We start from the raw sequence: 15830 nt of genomic DNA on the forward strand, positions 1-15830 counted from the left end.
AGAAAAAGAAAAAAAAGGAAAGAAAAAAAAGTGTTTATGCATAATTGATCACGAGTGGGCTCCGCTAACCTAACGCTCGCTAAATGGATGTCATTGTATAAGTCTTTTGTGGACCTCACTCATTGCATGGTCAAATAAGCATTTGTTGTTGTGTAAATAAAAGCATGATTCCGCAATAAGCTCCAGTAATCTTGAAGTGTTTAAGTCATTTTATGCCTAGAATTTATTCTTCATATAATCATGTGATTACCTTGAGGATAGTCGAATTATGATAATTGATCTAGTTTCGAAGAATATCTGTTAAGCATCTACACACACCACGTTTCTGGTGGTATGTTAGTTTGCATGATTTGATTGATCTTTATTCGCCTAATTGCATTTATTGAGATGTCATGAGTTGGTTGGTTTAGTTGTTGTGAGGGGGATCGCTGCATTTCATATAGATTGCATTCATGCATGTTTTTGTTTTGTTTTTGAGTCTGTGACGCTTGAGGACAAGCATCGATTTAAGTTTAGGGGTGTGATAAGTGGCATTTTATACCACTTAGAACATCTTATAATGGCTTGAATTGATGTCTTGAAATCAAGTATTTTATGTATTTGATGCGTTTTTCTAGTGTTTGTGCATTTCAGGGTATTACTGACATTTGTGAAGAGATTTCATCAAGAATAAGCCTTAGTATGTGTTTGGCATTGCGAGTGAGAAGATAGGAGCAGAATGCAGCAAAGAACGGGAGCAAAATATCAAATTTTCCATAAAGGTGTTGGGCGCTCGCTCAGCTTGGCTGGGCGGCCGCTCAGGGGCGCGAATTAAAAATCTAATTTTTAGAGTTCTTGTTCTGTTGGACTTCTGACTTCTTAGATGGCTGGATTTTGTGGGGCTTTTATATACATAGTTTTCAGAGACGTTTCACGTAGAGTTGAATCGTGGTATTAGTCGAGGAGCTAGGAGATAAGGAAGAAGACCGTTTTAGCACATCGCAACGAAGAGGAAGCATAGTTTCTTGTGATTCTTTATTTCGTTATAATAGTGGATGCTAGTTTTCTTAACTTTGAACCTATTTACTCTTGTGACGTACTCTGGTTTAATATAAGTAGTTTTATTAATTATTCTCATGTGTTATTATCATGTTTTCATATGAACCGATGGTGACGATGAGTTCAATCATGGGCTAATCATGATCATGGGGTTATAACGGATTTACTATGGAATTCTTTAGTTAGTTGTTTAATACCTTAGTGTGTGATGATTGCATGATATCTAGTATTGGTTGTGCTTATTCGTCTTATGTGCGTCGCGAATATATAAGATAGGTTGTTAATCTCTTGTGAAGCGACAGTGGATCTTGAGGTTTAGATCTTGCCATGCTAGCATAGGTTCATGTATGTGTGTGCATGATTAGTGGGTAACTCTAACCGTTTTACTTGCCCTGTGTAATCATAAGGAATAACTTGTGCTTTTAAATCGTTATGTTGTCAAATTCTCTAGACATATGGGGTCTCAACATAATTGATGCCTATTCAACTTCTATCTTAATTGTGGATGTTTGGTAGAATGGTAGTAGTACAACGAAAGTTGGCTTTTACCAGTTTCGTGTTGTTCGATTAATATCATCATCGTTACATGCTAAGGGTAATAACAATAACTATTGAAGGAAGTAGTAATGAAGTTATGATCTCATGTGTGTTTAGTATTGTTAATTCAAGTATCAATTATGTTTTTAATTCTCGTAGTTAATTATAGTTAATAATTAGTTAACCAAATCTACGTGTTATTGTCTTGACATTGAGAAGTAATCAGACATTGGTGAGTAAGTGTTAATTGAACATAATTAGTCTGAGTCTCTGTGGGAACGAACTAGAAATTATTCTATATTACTTGTGAATGCGTATACTTGCGTGAATTATTAGCGCTAGTTTTCCGCCCTAACAATGACAAACTCGCAAAATAAAATATTTATCTTGCAGGTATGTTATCACTCCAATGTACCTATATATTACATATGTCACAAATACTTATTTCATATGTTCATAAACATGTAGATGTTGTTGGAGTGATAATCAAAAGAGAAGATACCAAACAGATATATACCAGTGTCGGAAAGGAAAAATTACAAGTCAAGTTGAAAATCACTGATGGGAAGTATGAAACTTTCAATTAGGAGATTTTAAAGATTTTCTATTTCTTCTTTCATTGTCTAAACACTGTACAAAATGAACAGGAAGAAGCTTAATGTCACTTTCAGGGACAGTATGGCACATGACTTCCAAAATAACATCGATATTGTGAAATTTGAATACCCCTTAATTCTAATTGTTGTAAGTGGAAAAGTCAGTCAATGGAAATGTATATGAGGTACTTCATGTCTTACAATTTATACATCATTTTTATGAAAAGGTATCTCATATATTCCGGTATCATAACAGGTGAATATGATATTTGTAACTTTTCTCCAACAACTTTCTTCATCAACTATAATCATCACAGTGTGGCAGCGTTAAGAAAAATGTAAATCCTACATTCTCTAATAATCATACGAATAAACTCATATGTAAACTATTATTTATTTATTCAATAAAAATGTGCAGAATTCCAAACTTCAAAGAAGATATGGAACAAACAAAGTCGAGAAGACCATTACAGACTTTCACTGTCGAGGAAATTAAGAAATTGAATTCTGATTACTTAAATGTATTATTTCCTTTAATGTTCAAAAATCTTCTAAAAACTTGCAAATAAGCTTTGCACTTATGTTAATTTCCAATTGTCTTAGGAAAATGTGGTTTGTCAGTTGACAATCAAACATGTGCAAGAATACCAACATGGTTTTACTCTGTTTGCACTTCATGCTACAAGCAAATAAAGTTAGAAGAGGAACATCTTTACTATCCAAAGTGCAACAAAATTGTACCCGAACTGGATAAAAAGTATGTTTCTAACTTATTTCATTATTCATTGAAGATATTTAATGTTCTGCATGTTCCTTTAGGTTTGGAATCTGTGTAACGACATTTGACAATACTGGGTAAATAGGAATTGTTCTAATGGACAGACCCATTCGTACAATATTAAGAAAAAGGGTCTATCAACTAGTAGAAGAAGACGTATATTACATTCTACTAAAAGTATACTTATGGTAACATGTTCAAAATACCTAACATTTCAACAATTATAGTTCAAAGGACCCTTTCCACCTATCTTCAAAAAATTGGAAAAGGGAGAATATACAATTAAATTACTCATTGAGGAAGAAAATATTGAACAAATGGATCCTATGTATCTCGCCAATGATATATTCAAAGGTTTTTACTTCGATTCGGAAAATGATGAGCAAGATACAATCATGAAGTTCTGTGAACAATCAATTGGAGAGGTACTAACATCTCTGTTTAATTTTTTAAGACACAATATCTCAGATAAATACTTAATTTACTTATAATACTATATTCTCAGCCTTCTAGAACATCTTTTCATCTGGACAACATATCACAGATGAATAATGAAAGTGAGGCAATGGGGTCATAGAAGATCAGACATTGCAAATTCAATTATATTAACTCTGTGATTTTATGTGTTGTACTTGCAGACATTATTCTCATTTTCCTTGTGTTTATGTAATTCTCTAATGTCACTTTTGACAATTCTAAATTTAACTATCCCTCTAAAGAAAACGGAAAGATATCCCAAATTAAACATAACATAAATAATTAACCATCACACAAAACACAAATACTTTGACAGATTATATCAGTCAAACAGTTAAATGGCATCCTTAATGATTAGTTTCAAATGTCACTATATTAACTAAATAGACAGAAACTACCAGGAATATTAGTTCAAAGAAATAACATAAAGACAAGGAAAGTCATACTCTTTCAATCGATCACGATAACTGCCCGCAATATTTCCACACGAAAACGCGTATATGATGCATCAATCCAAGTGAAGCAACAACGGTCACCAACTTTCAGCTGCAGGTCATCACGGAACTTCATCCAACCACCCAGAATTGCAGTCTGATTGCCCTGCTTACGCTTTCGGATCTCTAACTCCCAATAACAATCACCTTTAAAAACTTTAATCTTCTCTTTCTTCCTCCAAAAGATCATAAGATTACTATAATCAACTAAAATGTCCTGCATTATAAAAAAAACCAACTATTTAAAAATAACTAAAAAATTGGATGAATGAGACTGCTTCACAAAAGACAAGGAATCGACCACTCCATAACAATACTTTAACATGTGAAAATTCTGCACTTCAATTGCAAATTTTTGAGGGATAACAAAGAGAAAATGATAACTGCCTTGCTTCATAACTTCACACATTTAGCAATACTCCGGCTCAGAGATAAAACAAATAATTTAATATTAAACATATGTATTAACTTACTTGGTGAAAGAATAGAATGAGGATCAAGAACTATCTCAACATTTCTGGCGTCATAAAAACTTAACCTAAAAGTCCTTCCAACATCGTAGGTGAAAAGCAGCATGTCAAATGACCTAAAATTTAATAATCCTAAACCACCGCATATATTACTGAAACCAGTGAGGTTACACTTCAGATTATCATAATAACCGGGGTATTGCACCTCATTGTTAAGCACGTATGTTGATAAGTGGATTTTATATCAACTTGGAATGCTTCATTACAAGCTTAAGTTGGTGTTTTGAACTCAAGTTATTGGTATTTTTGATGTGTTTTTGTGTTCTTGCATTTCAGGCATTAGTTGGATGAATAATTGAGCTTCTCAAGAAAATAGATTCGCATGGACTATTGGATCGCCAAATTCTGATAGAAGGAACTTAAGATACAGCAGAAATAAGAAATGAAGTCAAGGGACAGAAGCACGGCGCGCCCGCACAGAAGGCGGGGCGGCCGCGCCAGAGAAGCAACAAGTGCGCGCGCCCGCACGGAGGTTGGGGCGGTCGCGCGGTAGTTCTGGCCCAGAATCCTGATTCAAGTCTGATTTTGAGAGTTTGAAAGCCCAGGTCGTCCAGAAGCTATATAAACCTATAATAATTCATTTTAAATAACGAGGAGACCTGTGAGAGCAATACGAAGGCCTAGAAGAGCACAAGACGGCTACGGAGAAGAAGACTTTTATATTCTTCATTATAGTTGTATTTCAGATGCTTGTTTTCGATTTGTCTTTGAACCCTAGTACACTTCTATTGTTTATTATCATGTTTTCATTGGAACCCATGGTGACAATGAGTTCGATTATGAACTAATCGTTCTCATGGGGTTCTAATGGATTTATCTATGGATTTCAATACTTAATTATTTTATAATCCTTTGTGTGTGGTGATTTATGATTTCCTAGTTTGGTTGTGCTTATTCGTCTTTGATGTGTAGCTAACATCTAAGATTGTTTGTGAATCTATATTGAAGCGACAGTGAATATAGAGGTTTAGAACTTTCCATGCTAGCATAGGTTCATGTATATTTGTTATGCATGATTCATATTCACCCTATGTAAGCACGATAAATAACTTGGTCTTAAACCGTTATATTTTCAATCTTTATAGACATATAGGGACTAAGCATAATTGGTGCATATTCAACTTCTATCTTAATTGTGGATGTTTGATAGTAGGGTATACGTACAACGAAAGTTGGTGTATACTAATTTCGTATTATCTGATAAGTTGTCATCACTATCACATGCTAAGGTTAAAGACATAGACTTTGAATGAAGTATTTAATGAAGTTAGAATCCCATGTTTATTCTCATATAAGTAATTCAATCTTTATTCTCTTAGTTAATGTTATTTAGTATAATCTCTTAGATAATCAAAACTCAAATTGTTACTTGTCTTAGCATTGAGCGATAACCATACATTGTTGCATAAGTGCATAATCTAAAATTAACCTAATTCTATGTGGGAACGAACTTGAATTGAATCTTATACTACTTGTGATCGTGTACGCTTGTGTGTATTTTCGCGTTAGAATTACAGCGAACAAGTTTTTGGCGCAGCTGCCGGGGAGTTTGGTGTTAAATTTAGTTTATGTGCTTGACATCAGTGGTCGTTAAAGTTCACTGACTCGGATATTTTACTTACTTGTTTACTTTGTTGGTGTTTCAGGTACTCTAGAGAGCGTGTATGCGAACACGTTCTCAATCTCGTAAGGAAACACTGGAAGAAGTTGAAGTAGTCGAAGAAATTTTCGAAGAAGTTGAGAAAGTTGAAGAAGAAGCGATCATTACAATGGGAGATCAAGCAGCGAATCCGAAAGCCTTGATGGATTATTTTCAACCAAAGATCAATGACATTCAATATAGCATTATCAGACCAGCAATTACGGCTAATACCTTTGAAATCAAGTGTAGCACGATTCAGATGGTGCATAATTCAGTCCAGTTTGGGGCTTCTCCAACGGAAGATCCCAACATGTACATTAGAGATTTCATCGACAACTGTGACACTTTCAAGTTCAACAATGTTTCTGAAGATGCTATAAAGTTGAGGCTTTTCCCATTCTCTCCGAGGGACAAAGCTAAGTGCTGGTTACATTCTCTACCAGCAGGTTCTATCACTACTTGGGAGGATCTTGCTCAGAAGTTTCTTACTAAATACTTCTCTATGGTGAAGACAGCTCCAATCAGGAATGCTCTCACTCAATTTGCGTAGCAATCAGGAGAATCTTTGTGTGAGGCTTGGGAGCGCTACAAGGAGATGCTTAGGAAGTGTCCTCATCATGGAATGCCTGATTGGATGATCATCAATTGCTTTTACAATGGTTTGGGAGCACAATCAAGACCCATGCTCGATGCAACAATCCCGGGCAACCCACCGCCAAAAAAGGAGTCAGGTGGAGCCTTATGGGCTAAGAGCTACGATGAAGCTTATGAGCTAATTGAATTGATGGCTGCTAATGAATATCAGAACCCAACTCATAGGCTACCTCAAGGCAAGGTAGCAGGAATTCTGGAGGTGGATACAGCTACTGCTATAGCTGCTCAGCTAAAGGCGTTAACGATGAAAGTGGATTTTTTGGCTAATTATGGAGTTAATTAAATCACAAGTGTTTGTGAGCTTTGTGCAGGTGCGCACGAAACGGAGCAGTGTGCTATCTCTAGTGAATTAGCTCAGTTTGTGAGCAACTTTCAGAGGTCACAACAACCAGTTCATGCCACTTATCATCCTAACAACCGTAATCATCCTAACTTCAGTTGGAGCAACAATTAGAATGCGGTACAACAGCCGTATCGGCAGATTGGAGCAAAGCAATTTAACCATCCTGGTTTTCAATAACAGAATGCAACAAGACAACAACTCCAACTTCAACAACAATCGCATGGGAACGCCGGTCAATCTACTAATGAAAAATATGAATTGGAGGAGTTGAGGCTTATGTGCAAAAGCCAAGCGGTTTCTATAAAGACTCTGGAGAATCAAATAGGGCAAATTGCCAATGCTTTGTTGAACCGTCAACTAGGAACCCTACCTAGTGATACAGAAGCTAATCCAGGGAAGAGGGAAGTCAAGGAGAAGTTGAAGATAATCACATTGAGATCTGGAAAGGTCACGAGTCCCCAAATTCAGGAAGATGAAGATTCTATTCAGAGTGAAGGTGCATCTGCACCTTTTCCAATTCCAGAAAAGGAGATGGTAGCTGAAAAAGTAGTACAGAAGGATGCCGAGGTGGAACCAAAGAAGAAAGCTGTTGAAAGCAATCCTCTTGAAGGTAATACAGGGGATAAACAGGTCTACCCACCTCCACCATATCCTAAAAGACTTCAAAAGCAGAAGTTCGATAAGTAATTTGCCAAGTTTTTAGAGGTCTTCAAGAAGTTTCACATTAACATACCTTTTGCTGAAGCTCTTGAACAGATGCCGAGCTATGCTAAGTTCATGAAGGGTATTCTATCTCGGAAGCTAAAACTTGAGAAGTTGAAAATCGTTGCTCTAACGGAAGAGTGCAGTGTTGTGCTGTAACAGAAACTACCTCATAAGCTTAAAGATCCAGGAAGCTTCACGATACCTTGCACTATTGGCAATCTGTCGTTCAACAATTGTTTATGTGACTTGGGAGCTAGCATCAATTTGATGCCCTTGTCTATTTTCAAGAAACTTGGACTACCTGATCCAAAACCTGTGAACATGTCTTTGCAGTTGGCTAATCATTCCATCACTTATCCGCGAGGAGTAGTGGAGGATATATTGGTTAAGGTGGATAAACTCATCTTCCCTGCTGATTTTGTCATTCTACACTTTGAGGAGGATAAGAAGATTCCCATTATCTTGAGAAGACCATTCTTAGCTACGGGCTGAACTCTTATCGATGTGCAAAAGGGTGAACTAATCATGAGAGTTCAAGGTCAGGATATCACGTTCAATGTCTTCAACGCAATGAAATTCCCTACTAATGAAGAAGAGTGCTTTAAGGTGGAGTTGGTCGACTCCGTAGTGACTTCAGAGCTTGATCACTTGCTGCGGACTGACGCCTTAGAAAGAACCTTAACGGGGGATTCTGATAGTGAAGATGAAAAATGGGAAGAACAATTGCAATATTTGAATGCATTCCCATGGAAGAGGAAGTTGGATTTGCCGATCGAGTCTCTTAGATTGGAAGAGTTGAAAAATTCTCCCAAGCATCTCAAACCATCTATTGAAGAAGCTCCTACACTTGAGCTCAAACCACTGCCTGATCACTTGAGGTATGCATTTTTAGGTGATGCATCTACTTTGTCTGTTATTATTACATCTGACCTTTCAGGAAGTGATGAAGATAATCTCTTGAGAATTTTGAGAGAGTTTAAGTCAGCAATTGGATGGACTATAGCAGATATCAAGGGAATCATCCCTTCTTATTGCATGCATAAAATTCTGCTTGAGGAAGGAAGCAAGCCAACTGTTGAGCAACAAAGAAGGCTAAACCCTATCATGAAGGAGGTTGTGAAGAAAGAAATTCTTAAATGGCTAGATACAAGAATCATTTATCCTATATCTGACAGTTCGTGGGTGAGCCTGGTGCAATGTGTGCCTAAGAAAGGAGGCATGACCGTTGTGGCTAATGAGAAGAATGAGCTCATTCCTACTCGGACAGTTAAAGGATGGAGAGTTTGCATGGATTATCGAAAGCTGAATAAAGCCATAAGGAAAGATCACTTCCCACTTCCATTCATTGATCATATACTTGACAGGTTGGCTGGACACGAGTACTATTGTCTTTTGGATGGATATTCGGGATATAACCAGATTTGCATTGCTCCGGAAGATCAAGAGAAAACCACGTTTACTTGTCCATTTGGCACTTTTGCTTTTCGTCGAGTCTCTTTCGGACTTTGTGGTGCGCCTGCTACCTTTCAGAGATGCATGATGGCCATGTTCTCAGACATGATTGGCACTAATGTGGAGGTGTTCATGGATGATTTTTCCGTGTTCGATACTTCTTATGACGAATGTTTGCACAATCTTGGGTTGGTGCTGAAAAGATGTGTTGAGACCAATTTTGGTGCTCAACTGGGAAAAATGTCACTTCATGGTGCAACAGGGTATCATTCTTAGGCACAAGGTATCTGGCAAGGGTCTTGAGGTGGATCAGGCCAAGGTGGCGGTAATTGAAAATCTTCCCAAACCAATCTCAGTTAAAGGAGTCCGCAGTTTTATTAGTCACGCCGGTTTTTATCGGTGTTTCATCAAAGATTTCTCCAAAATCTCTAAGCCTTTGTGCAATTTGCTGGAAAAGGATGTTCCCTTCAAATTCGACGAAGAATGTCTAGCTGCTTTTTAAAGATTGAAAAAGAGTTTGACTACAGCACCTGTGATTACTGCACCTGATTGGAATGAGCCCTTCGAGATGATGTGTGATGCTAGTGACTATGCAGTTGGAGCAGTTCTTGGCCAGAGGAAGCAGAACATTTTCCATGTGGTTTACTATGCTAGTAATACCCTTAATGGTGCTCAGCTGAATTAGACTACCATAGAGAATGAGTTGTTGGCTATTTTTTATGGTTTCGCGAAGTTTCGATCTTATTTGCTTGGGATAAAGGTGACAGTTTACACTGATCACGCTGATATTTGATATCTAGTTTCAAAGAAAGATTCAAATCCTCGCTTGATTCGATGGATTCTTTTACTTCAAGAATTCGAGCTAGAAATCAAGGATCAGAAAGGTACAGAGAATCAAGTAGCAGATCATCTATCACGCTTGGAAGATCAAGGTAAAACTTTGCTGGACAAGACATTGATCAATAAATCTTTTCCTGATGTGCAACTTTTTGGGGTGCAAGAAGAAGAGCCATGGTTTGCAGATATTTTGAACTATCTGGAGAGTAATGTTATTCCCCCAGAACTCTAATATGCTCAAAGGAAGAAGTTTCTACACGAGGTGAAGTGGTATCGATGGGATGAACCTTTCTTGTTTAGATAGGGAGTTGACCAGATTATCAGACGATACATTCCGTATAGTGAGATTGAGGGAATCTTGCGAGACTGTCATTCTACTATGTATGGTGGACATTATGGTGGAGATAAGACAGAAGCTCGTATCCTTCAAGCAGGATTTTTCTGGCCTACTTTGTTTAAGGATGCTCATCAGTTCGTTTCGAGATATGATCATTGCCAACGAGTTGGTAATATATCCAAGAGAGACGAGATGCCTCTTAATATGATGCTCAAAGTTGAGATTTTCAATATTTGGGGAATCGACTTCATGGGGCCATTTGTCTCATCCTGTAACAATCAGTATATTCTGTTGGTGGTTGATTATGTGTCTGAATGGGTCAAGGTGAAAGCGTTACCAACAAATGAAGCTAAGGTTGTAACACCCCCAAATCCGGGGTCGGGGATCCGGGTTGTCACGAGTTCCATTTCCCTTAATAACACCCAATCTTAATACACAATCAACTACTCTGTACTGTGACCCCACAATAAACACACACACTACAAGTTATAGTCTCAAAGATGAATATCCAAAAATAATCACAAGTCGTTTTATTCCACAATTATATGTCAATACACCTTAAAAAGGTTTCTGAATAAATTTACATTTCTTTTCCATTATTACAATTCATAATATACATAAGTCTGGTACATTACTAGTTGAAAACTTAGCATATTGGTAATTTCTACCTCAGCTACAACGGCCTCAACGCTTCCAGAAAGCTGCGGAACGTTTCCTATCCGCTTGCGAATTGGGAGCTTGGTCCTGTTCATCTTATCTATCTGATGTTGTGTGATGAAAGAAGAAAGCAAGGGTGAGCAGCAAGCCCACCAAAATAATATGTATAATGATTAACAATATATGAGCCTACTCATAATACTCATGAAAGTCTTGGTCAAAAGAAATGAACCAAGTTTGATATCTTAATGCGATGAAGTCGCGAAATATTCAGTATATATACATATATACTTTTCAAAATATTGGAAGTCCTCTTCCATGCATAATATACACAAAGTCCCAGTGTATAACTGTATAAAAAAATATCGTTGCAAGGTGATCTCATATATCTAACCTTGTCTCAACGTTTTTCTGAAAATCTTTGTCATTCATAAGACAATTATTAATTAGATATAAGTTTAAAAGATGAAGTTACCAAATACTTCACTACACTTATATCATTTATAAAGCTACTTGAACTACCATTGTTCAAAGTATAATGAGCTTTCAACAGTTCATCACATAGATGAAACTACAAGACAAGATTTGAATAGATTAAATCTTTAAAATATTATTAAAGGAAATGAAGTTATGACATACTTCATTAAGTTCTGATATATATATATATATATATCCACATATACATCTTCCTTTATACATTTCCTGAAAACCTCTGTCATGTAAAGTATGAACAGAATTGCAATATCCAATAAGTTTGGAAAGGAAAAGAATTTTGGCATAAACCAGATATCTTGCTGATCAGGCAAAGATACCCATAAGTAACCTTTTCTACTAGTAGATGGACGAATTCCCCACTGGTCATCACCCTGGTCGTAATAGGACCTTATGCTGGACTGCCACTCAGCCACTTATACATTTGATGGACTCCCACTGAGCCACTTACACTATCATGGACGCCCACTGAGCCCATGTTGCTTATGCCGACTCAATAGATGGACTTACTTCCCGAACGTTGGGTAAGTAATCAATTCATTTACCAAAACTGCAACCGTGTTGCGAATATAAAATACACCACAGAGCCGGATCCCTCAGATTTTGAGCGAGTATTTAAATCCCCTTAAAAAGGAAGATCTTAAATATAAAAATGAGTTTTTGGATCCGCTCTAACTTTTAAAAATCATTTTGAAGACTCGAAAACACTTTATAGAGTGGTTGGAGTAAAGCTGATTTAATGAAGTAAATCAGTCCCCAGAATATTTAGAAAATGACTGAATATTATTATTTAAATAATATTCCCATAAAGAATAATATTTATAAAAATAATTGAAGTAGAAGTATTAAAACTTATACTTGAAACGAGTATTAAATAACCAAAGATATACTTATATGAAAGTACTATCTTTATTTGAATAATCGAAAATAAGTTTGATTATTGACACCTTATTCTTTAATAAAATAAAGAATATACCTCAGCAAATAATCGGAGTCATAGATCCTCAAATGAATATTCAAATAATATTCATTAAATAATATAAACTGAGTCATAAGCCCTCGAATGAATATTCAAATAATATTCAATAAATAATATAAAAGAGTCATAAGCCCTCGAATGAATATTCAAATAATATTCAGATAAATAAATAAAAGGAGTCATAAGTCCTCGAATGAATATTCAAAATAATATTCATTAATAAAATAAAAGGAGTCATAAGTCCTCAAATGAATATTCAAAATAATATTCATTTAATATAAAGGAGTCATACGCCTTCGAATAATATTCGAAATAATATTCAATAATAAAATAAAGTTAAAGTTATCGAATAAACCTTATTCGATTAATAGTTTTGAAAATTATGACTATATATATATATATAAGTATATATATATATATTTATATCCATATATACAAAATCTACTCGGGATCCTCGACTCCCGGTTTTAGAAAATATTTTCACCTTTGGGTCCCTGTACTAAGGGTATATGCAAATTACCGCTATCCTCTAGCATAGGTATTATCAACTGAATCAACAGATATATATGGAAAGAATGCGAAACAGACATGCATATATATATATATATATATACCATAGCAGCATGCTTCAATATATTGCAACATTTGCTAATTAACCAACATGCATCTATCGCAAGATAATGCAAATACATATATTCATCACAACAACAGTTATAACGGGTAGAAAACTTGTCTGAGCGACTGGGGGTTACGAATGGCTCGGGACGAGTCTGGTAACCTATAAGCAACAAGTAAGTTGGAATTAAACCAAAGTCACTTGTAAATCTATACTTTAACTAACTTAGACTCTAACGCTTATTTTGCGCTTACTGATTCACTTAAGTCACTCGAGTACCCTCGGCTCCACCATTTTTAATAATTTAACCTTTATGAGTTTTAAGGCGATTCCTTCGCGAGTATCTTACCAACTTCCAAACACACTTACCATAAATGTTTCATACTTCAATTAGTCCTTTTTGGTCTTTAACCTATGTTTCAAAGTAAGGCGAGGGGAAAAGTTTCGTTCGCGAAACGCCGTTACTTGAAACGGTCGTTTCTCCTAAACCGTGCATCGGAATCGAACGAACTACATATCAAAACGAAGCTCGTAACATGAGCTATCTAGTCATGGCAATAGTAATAATCTAGCAGGGGGTTCTCGGGTCCTAATGTTATGCACAAAAACAGTCTAAAGAAAATCGGACGTTACGACGGCTATGTTTACGCGATTTCCCAAATTAAAACCATTCAAAACCAACCCAATTCAACCTCAACTCCAACATACAAGAAACATCCATCCTTATCACATCATAACAACCCCAACCAATTCAATTTTAACCTTCATACTTATGCCTAAGCTTAACTTTAACCATACTTAAGTTCTTTTAATCAAAACAACAACATTTACCATTCCATTTCAATATCATTTCACTCGCAAACTCTAAATCACAAACATCAAGCTACAATATCACCCTACTAATCAAAATCATCTTATAATACATAGGAATCTAGGGTTTGGAGATGATATACCTTCCTTGGAAAGTGGAGAATCAAGAGAATGGCTTGGAATCACCCTTAAAGTCCTTATCCAAGCTTAATCTAAACAAAACTTCAAGAACACAAATTTTAGTTCTTGAAAAATACTATTCACCATCTTCTTTCATGATTTATAGAAAAAGATTGGCTTGGAATTAGAAGCTTAAACTTATAGGAAGTATGTAACTATCCATGGGGAAGCTTAGATAATTACCTTGCTAAATAGTAAGTGGTGAAGCTTGGATCTTCAATTTTTAAGAAAAGAAGCCGAGAGCATGAAGAAGAAGAGAGATTTTTGTGTTTTGTTTGGTGAAATGAAATGTTTTGGCTTGGTTGGTTGATTTTTGTGTTGTTTTTGGTTAATTACTTAATTAACCTTGATTTTGTGTGGTTATAATTCAACCACACTTCCTTCCCTTCTATGTCATGCTTGTGTCATCCTCATGATGTCATCCTCCCCTCCTTGTCCTCTTCTCATTGGTTGGGTGACATCACTCTCTCTAATCCCTTTGATTAACTTCCTAATTGTTTGCCTAATGACCGCTGATCTGTTATACGGTTCGCTTAACTTTCGTTTTCGTTTATCGCTTGAGGGATCATACCCGGGATCTTATTACTTAGGTTCCCTTAACCTTTCTCAATACATTATATTCCTTTTTATGATCCTCTATTATAATCCTTTAATTTAAATCCTTTTTATCCTGTTACCTTATACTCAATTCTCTCTGTATCTAGTGTATTTCTGGGAAAAACCAAAGTGTTCGGATTTGGATTCTGACGATCTTTACATACACTTATATCCCATATAAAGTACTAATAAAATCTCAGAATATCCATATCAGAACCCCTACATAGTGTGGCATGAAAAGTTTTCTCATTCAGCAAAAACACTATTCATAAGGGTTTCAAAATTTCCCAAAAATTGGGGTTATTACAAAGGTGGTGATTAACTTCCTACATAAGCAGATATTCACGCGTTTTGGCACTCCGAGAGTCATAATCAGTGACGAGGGATCGCATTTCTGCAATCGCAAGTTCACTGCATTGATGGAAAATTATCACGTGAATCATCGTATTGCTACAGCTTACCATCCTCAAACTAATGGGCAGGATGAAGTGTCTAATCGGGAGATTAAACGTATCTTGGAGAAGGTGGTGAGTCCAACAAGAAAAGATTGGTCTTTGAAGCTAGATAAAGCTGTTTGGGCATATAGAACTGCATTCAAAACTCCTCTTGGTATGTCTCCTTTCCAGTTGGTGTATGGGAAGGCGTGTCATTTGCCCGCAGAGTTAGAGCATAAAGCATATTAGGCTTTGAAGAAGTTAAACCTTGACATGGAAGCTGCTGGAGAAAAAAGAATGCTTCAATTAAATGAGCTCGAGGAGTTTCGACTAGAGGATTATGAGAATGACAAAGTGTACAAGGAGAAAGTCAAGAGATGGCATGATAGAACATTAGTGCGCAAGTCTTTTGTGCCCGGTCAGAAAGTTCTATTGTACAACTCTCGTCTCCGTCTTTTTCTGGGAAAACTCAAGTCGAGGTGGTCAGGGCCATTCACGGTCAAAACTATATTTCCACATAGGGCGGTAGAGATTTTTGAAATGCATCTGAATCAAGCGTTCAAGGTAAATGGGCAGAGATTGAAGCATTACTATGGAGACACGGTGAACCACAAGGTGGTGAGCGCCGTTCTTTCAACAACTTGA

The 15830-nt window shown here is 36.3% G+C and overlaps 1 protein-coding gene and 1 non-coding gene across 2 annotated transcripts; one reads left to right on the top strand and one right to left on the bottom strand.

The window, feature by feature from the left end:
- Positions 1-6611: 6611 nt before the first annotated feature.
- LOC141723056 (small nucleolar RNA R71) lies at positions 6612-6716 on the bottom strand. The gene has a single exon (XR_012576049.1). It is a non-coding gene; the product is annotated as a small nucleolar RNA R71 (small nucleolar RNA).
- An 8742-nt stretch (positions 6717-15458) lies between these two features.
- On the top strand, positions 15459-15830 carry LOC141720028 (uncharacterized). The gene has a single exon (XM_074522385.1). The coding sequence runs from the start codon at positions 15459-15461 to the stop codon at positions 15828-15830; it is 372 nt and encodes a 123-aa protein (XP_074378486.1).

This window comes from Apium graveolens, chromosome 4, assembly GCF_009905375.1.
Source record: "Apium graveolens cultivar Ventura chromosome 4, ASM990537v1, whole genome shotgun sequence".
Lineage (NCBI taxonomy): Eukaryota > Viridiplantae > Streptophyta > Magnoliopsida > Apiales > Apiaceae > Apium > Apium graveolens.